Below are 7,409 nucleotides of genomic sequence, written 5' to 3' on the forward strand. Positions count from 1 at the left end.
TGCCCTATTTTGAAAAGATGGTATCCGACGCGACGACTCTCCATTTGTCCGCTCTTAATCCCCAGTGATAACGCTTTATTGCACTTCATCCTAGACGTTAATAAAGGCGTCTGTGAACAGTAAATCTTTTTCCCACTCATATCCCTTGGCTTATGATGGATTTTGTTTTCCATTTGCAGGGTTGTCACTGTTTGCTGGACATCGCACCGCACGCCATCGAGAGGCTCCACAGCGTCCACATTTATCCCATTGTTGTATTTGTCCGCTACAAAAACGCAAAGCAGATCAAGTAAGAGGCACTACAATGTGATCCAATTTGCTGTCTTAGCATGACTTTTGTACATCTACTGTGATTTTAAACGACGTTTTAAGCCGTCGCTAGCAGTGAATTAGTCAAAGTAAAAATACAGTATTCACTTGCCATTTTGTGGTTAGACCTTCTCCAACTCGGTTTCTTTCAGATTTTTTTTTTTCTATTAATAAGTTCCACGGAGACATTCGTACTGTGTGCAATTACGACCTATCCTTACAAGCGACTTTACACTCAAACCAATGTGAGAACTGACTTCTGTTTCTTGGGAGCCAATCGGAGCAATTTGAATGAATCGTTAACTCCTTATATGTGCCGTTTGCGAGCAAACTGATCAGGATGCATGAAAAAGCGACAAATAGATGGGCGTCGTCATCAAACACACGGACGTCGTTTGTTGTATTTAATTTGGAACATAAAATAAAAGACGATTTCATTAATGTCACTCACAATTCTCAACAAATTACTGTGCTTGTTTTCTCAACGTTCCAAAAGTGTGCTCCATTGCTGCGTCCCATGTGTTTACAAATTGTGCCTGCTTGGACTTACACTATATAGGGATAAATACAACCGTGACATCCACCATATATGCATGGATACAACTGTGGGGTTGTTGCCATGGCGGCAGAAAAAAAAGCGATACTCAAACGATACACATAAGGCTTTTTTTTTTTTTTGCGAGTAAGTCGTTATGGAACGGATGAAGTGCGAAAAGTGAGGGAATACTATAAAAAAAAAAAAAACACTGTTAAAACTACTGGCATCCTTCATGTTCTTCAGGGAGCAGAAAGATCCTGTTTATCTGCGAGACAAAGTGTCTCAAAAACATTCCAAGGAGCAGTTTGAAAACGCACAGAAGATCGAGCAGGATTACAGCAAATTTTTTACAGGTGAGTACGTGTGAGTGAATATAGTGTTTCATTACGTTTTAATCCGACACGTCTCCATCGCAGGTATTGTCCAGGGCGGCTCCCTCCCGTACATTTGCACTCAGATCATGACTATAGTGGATCAAGAACAAAGCAAAGTCTTATGGACTCCGCTCGGCTGCCCATAGCGGGCGCAGGAGAAGCCCTCTCCTTTCACATGGATTTATAAAACCCTCCAAAAACATAGAATAGGTACACTACACTACATTGTAAATTGGTAGCTTTTTTTTCTTGAATTACTCCAGAGCCAGCACGTAGCACTGGTTCTCCACCTTCATCCAGTCTTCCCTGATGGACTCCTTGGTGTGCATCTGTTTGTTTTCAATATTGACTCCACAAGAACTAAATCTGCACCCATTCCCTCTGCTAGCTTAAAAAAAACACTAATGATGTTACCGAAGGAGTGTTAGGACCAGGTCGAAAACTGGGTGGTTGGGGGTGATGAATTACAAGAAAAATAACTCAAAATGGCATTAATTATAAAATTATGAGAATCGTGGTTGTTACGTCAGAAGGATTATACATTTTGTCATGTAACTGTGACATCACATTTGCATTTGTTTTAGTATTAGTACATCCTAATTATCATGATTTTTTTCCTACTTTATATTGCAGTTCTATCCTAATACAGGAACTTAAAAATATATGCAACTTATCCTTTTTCTGAAGTGATCTATCATCAAATCAAGGAGACAGGACCAAAATAAGTTCAGACTTTTACCCGTCAGCCCACGTTTTTTTCATAGTTTTTGATTTTGAATTTGTTGTAACTTTTCATTTCATCAGCAGAGGAAAACAATAGAAATGTCAATCACAATAATCCCATTCCTATCAAAATGTATTTCTTATCTTTTCAGACCATGAATTGTTAGTAAAATTGCTGTATGAAAACATTCAATTAAACAAAAAGAAAAACAAATAGTTTTAATTATAGCAAAGTACTAAAAAGTAGGGCTTAGAGACATGAAATAATTTCATAAATGTATTGTAAAACAAGACCAATTGTATATTTCTATATAATGTTTTTTGACAATGTTGATATCAAGGACAATGAATAGAATAGAATGTCTTTATTGTCAATTACATTATGAATTGATATTGGGGTACTTAAAAAAAATCATCTATATCTTATTTTTTACCTGTACCTAGTTTTTGCTGTTACTTTTGTAAATTCCTTACTTTTTTCATAAACTCTTACTTAATTGTGGTAACAACACCAATAATGAAATTCATAAAAAAATATGTCATCAAGGTGTTACACCTAAATAAAGGGTCTCTAACCAGCAGCTCTGGAGCTGCGTGTGTCTCTTTGGCGCTCCCTTGTGGCTCATCAGTGGTTTTTTTAAAACAATGTTAGATAATAAAAATAATTACATTACATGATTTCTCTAACAGGACAAACCATGAATATAGATTAATACAGTATGTGTTGCCTTCCTTATAAGGCTTAAATAGCGGTTGTTTCTTTGTTTATTTTCCAATACAGCTCTTTCAACTTTTCAGGTTGCCATTCCCTGGCCTAAACAACCACGGCTATCGCCAACTTCCTTTTTTGGGGGTACTTTGGATCCCGGTCCTAACACTCTTTCTCTGTGTTAAATCTCAGAAGAATGGACGACCCCTTAGATCCCATAACCCGCCCTTGCACCCTTGACAATTATGCACCCCATTTTTTTCCCCCTATGCTTGAATCCGTCACCTTTCTCGTCATCCCGGTTGTGGTAACTCGTGTTCAGCTGATCCCGTTACGACAAACTGTAGCTGTGCTCTCACGGCTTACCCTGCAGTAACAGTAACCATACGGTAAGCTCTATGCATTGTGTCCTCTTTCTCGTAGCAGGGCGTTTGTTAATTACGGGCCTTTCGGAAAGTGCCTTCTGTGGAAAACGCCTAATGTTCAAGGTACCCCAGGTATGCGGTGAGCGTCGTTTAGTCTTTTTTTTTTTTTTTTTTTTTTTGGGTTCGAGAAAGTCCGAGGCCGACGTGGCGTCCAAACGGGTTCAACTCCTCAGAATGCACTCCAGGGCTAGACAGACCACTGTGTAACTATCTCCTTCTGTCTCTTTCATGTGTATTTAACGACATAGAGTATGCAGAAACACACAAATATATAAATATATATACAGTATATAAATCTCTATATAAAAGAATATATTCCATGTATTTTTTACTAGGTCACATGCCTAGGAAGGTCTGGCAGTCACATTAGCATGTTATTTTTTTGTGGTTGTTTGTCAGTCCCTTATCGACGTTCCCGAAGACATGACGGAGACATTTTTGCAGCGGTATATCGCGATCTCTTTGCTTTTCACTGTTATTTAATTTTCGATTCAAGCGGGGAGAACAAGAAACGGCCTTCCCGCATTTTTTTTTTCTCGTGCCAAACCTCGCCCCGAAAATGTTTATCGTGTCTGTTTTGCACTTGTTTAGCTGTGAACTGTAAAGATTTAACCGTTGCCAGGTTTTCAGTAGATTACCAATATGAGGTACTATCATTTCTACTGTAAGAATTGTTTTTTTGTGTCACATCAGTTCCTTACATTTCATTGAGGGCCTTTTTTAAAAATTCTGACAAAATAAAGGATCACATGTTGGAATTGTTCAAAAATAAAAAGGGATCTATTCTTGCACAGTTTTATTTTCAAAGAAAATGTGATCCTCCTGTTTGACTATTGGGCTTTTAAAAAAATAAATCAAGTAAGAAAAGTGTAACGCGGCTATTTTCCTGTGTAGGTAGCATGTTAGAGGAGAATGCGGGATACAACATGGAGTGGTTATTGATGCGATGCCAGGTACTGATTGAACGTCTCTTTACATGAACTGAATGTGATTTGTATGTTGAGACATTACCATGACAATAAAAGTCTTGTTTTTTTGTCTGTATTGCAAGTTTGACTGCCAATGATTAACTGGAGTGCACCCTCGATATTTATTTTCAAACATTTATTTACGTGAGAGGATTATTTTGATTACCGTAAATTCCGGACTATAAGGCGCACCTGATTATAAGCCACACCCACCGCATTTCGAGAGGAAAACTGACTGAGTACATACACAAGCCGCACCGGTATATTAGCCGCATGCGGCCACATTAAAAAATGGTTCCATATTCTTTATCATTTGTCTATTATCAGTCAAGTCATGATATTTTGCAAAGATTTTAGGCCGAGACACTTGCTTCCAACCAAGGGACTGAGTCAAGGTCCTGGCCTAAGGGCCAAGAAGCTATCAGTACAAATTTTTTTGGTTTGGACAAATTCATTGACACTAATTTCCGCAGACAAACAATGTGAAGTTTGAACAACCCTTCTTGACAATCACTGTTCCCGGAGGTACTGCAATACCGGGCCAATACTTGGAATAGACTGAGCAAGCTACACATCATTTGATGCAGAGTTGGGGTACCCGTTGAAAGTAATCCAAGAAAAAAACGTGTATATTTCCAAAGGTAAGGGTGGGAAAAATATATATCCACTATTGTCTCCCGCGTTCACAAACACTCACCTTTACCCATCCCTAGTTCTCATCAGCCCGCGTTTGCTCCGCCCCTTCTTTCTTATTCGCCCGTGAAAATCAGCATAAGCGTCTCAAATAAATACAAATAAATACATTACAAAAATATACAGTTGCAAATACAGATTATACATGGTTACACATATTTACAAAGAAAGACGGTACACCAAGAGTTTTCAAAGCTTTAATAATAACAATATAACTTTCATCCCAAACCGTACCTGTGAAGGGTAGCAAAACGCTACTCCTAACACGCTCGCAACGCACAGAGCGCAGCTGTTAAATAAAGCCATATTAACGGTAAACCGTCCTCGCCTTTCTCCTCATAACTATCGCTATTAAAGGCGTCTTTCTCGCTTTCTGAAAGAAACTTTGTCATGTATACAGTTTTTGCATAAACTACGACGTTGAAGTCTTCCTCGACACACGTGTTCCACCGGTCTAAATCATGAGCGGCCGTTAGAAAAATTACATAAATTGGCCGCTTCACTGGATAAGCCGCAGGGCTGAACATTTGGGAAAAAAGTAGCGGCTTATAGTCCGGAATTTACGGTATTTATCTTAAGAAAAATGTCAAATAGTCTTACTAGAAATCGAATTACAGAACGTCAACTGTTTTTTTGTTTTTTTTTGTTTTTAACATCCGTATAAATAAATAAGCAAACTAGCAGGGTACTTTTTTTTGCGTACGTTTTTTATTGTATTAAAAAGAAAAATAATAAATCAAAACTACAAATGTAAGAATGAAAACTTCAACTGTTTTTACCTACTCATTGATAAATTAACTGGCATGGCACGTATCATTCATTTATTCATTATCAGCACCGCTTATCCTCAGTAGGGTCACGGAGGTACTGGAGCCCATTCCAGCTATCTTCGGGCAGGGGACACCCTGAACTGGTTACCAGCCAATCGCAGGGCGCAGAGAGACAGACAACTCACTCGCTCATTCACACCTAGGGACAATTTGGACCGGCCAATTAACTTGACATGCATGTTTTTGGAATGTGGGAGGAAACCGCTGTGCCCGGAGGTAACCCACGCAAGGATGGGGAGAACATGCAAAGTTCACACAGGAAGGTTCGATCTCATGACCTCAGGACTGTGCCGCACATGTGCTAACCACTGCGCTGCCGTGGCACGTATCATTTATTATTTTTATTATTATTTTTCAAACTATATTTTCAAACGATGAATAAAGATCAAAACTACAAACTCAAAAATAAAATGTAACTGTTGTATTACCATCATATTGATACATTTCCTAACTAGCACGGTAATATTTTGTTGAAACTTGGGCTTTTTTAAAATTGTATCTTAAAATAATAAATACAAAATCGTAACTAAAAACAGAAAAAAATAAAAACGTCTACTGTTTTTTTAACTCCCTAAACAATCTAACTAGCACAGTACATTCCATTGGATTTTGTTGCATTTAAAAAAAATGTTTTTATAATTGTATTTAAAAATAGTACATAGAAAGCAAAACTAAAACATAAAACCACAATGATTTTTTTTAAACCTCCATATAAATAAAGCTACTCGTTCAGTATGTTTTCCACAATTTAATTTTTTTTTTGTACAATGTAAAAAAAGAAATGTCTACTATACTTTACCTCCATATAAGTTAATATATGAACTGACCAATATGATCATTTTGAACAGAATTGGAGATTTTTATCTATTTTTTGTGTTGTTACATGTAGTTTGTTTTTATTGTCATTGTGAAAAAAATAAATAAATAAAATAAAAACTACAAATTTAAAAACACAAGTGCCAGCTGTTTTTTTTTACCTCCATATAAATTAATAAATAGGCTAACTCGCCTGGTACTTTTGTTTAGGAATTATAGGTTTTTCTTTTCCTTTTTCTTTTAATTATTTTTAATTCTTTTAATTTTTTATTTCATTTATTTTTTACATTTGTTTTACTTTTTTAAACTTCCATATAAAAATTAATTGATTTGTTTTTTACTGCCATAAGTTGATAAATGAGTTCCCAAGATAGTGAGCGTGGTTAAGAAATTACAGGTTTCTATTCTGGAATCAAATACTATTATTATTATTATTATTAATTTTTATTTTATTCAAGACTATTATTTTTCATTTATGTATGTTTGGTAAAGGTTTCTATGTTTGTATGTTATTTTTCTTAGTATTTATTTTCAAATGACTATTTCAATTTTATATTTGTATTTTTCTTCATTTATTTAATGTTTTAGCTACAATTTATTATATTTAAAATCTGAATATATCTTAAAAAATCATGCCATTTTGCATCCTAATTCACTACTTTTATTTTGGTCCTCAAAAGCTTGAATAAACTCAAAAAGCGTTTTCTCTTGGAAGTTGTCCACACAGGTGGCTGAGTGCACCTGCCCCAAAGGGCTCCCCGCAGCCCCCCTGGTTATTCATCCCCCCTAAACCAACTGTTTCCCCTCTTTCCCCTTCCTAGGCCTGCCTAGAAAGTAACAGGCGGCCTTGTGTTGTACAGTCATGCCTCATCCATCTGCACCTGTTTTTTTTCTTTTCCTTTTTATTATGTGAGCTGTAATGACCGGAACGTGCATTCATCACACTTTAGTTGTTTACTTAATGAAAACCCCACGCGTGAAAAGACAAACACTCTGCCACGAGAAGATAAAAGCACTTTGCTTA

General features: G+C 36.7%; 1 protein-coding gene across 5 annotated transcripts in view; it reads left to right on the plus strand.

Moving 5' to 3' along the window:
- Positions 1-4,128, plus strand: part of LOC148354262 (disks large homolog 5-like) — a 49,981-nt gene extending 45,853 nt beyond the window's left edge. For all 5 annotated transcript variants that reach the window (XM_088350760.1, XM_088350765.1, XM_088350762.1 and 2 more), the window contains 3 exons: positions 180-289; positions 1,091-1,200; positions 1,264-4,128. In XM_088350760.1, the coding sequence (XP_088206886.1) occupies positions 180-289; positions 1,091-1,200; positions 1,264-1,367 (324 nt within the window). In that variant the 3' untranslated portion in view covers positions 1,368-4,128. The remainder of the gene's footprint in view (positions 1-179; positions 290-1,090; positions 1,201-1,263) is intronic.
- Positions 4,129-7,409: the final 3,281 nt, after the last annotated feature.

Source organism: Urocampus carinirostris, chromosome 13 (genome assembly GCF_059441175.1).
Source record: "Urocampus carinirostris isolate Australia breed hairy pipefish chromosome 13, RoL_Ucar_1.0, whole genome shotgun sequence".
NCBI classification, from domain to species: domain Eukaryota; kingdom Metazoa; phylum Chordata; class Actinopteri; order Syngnathiformes; family Syngnathidae; genus Urocampus; species Urocampus carinirostris.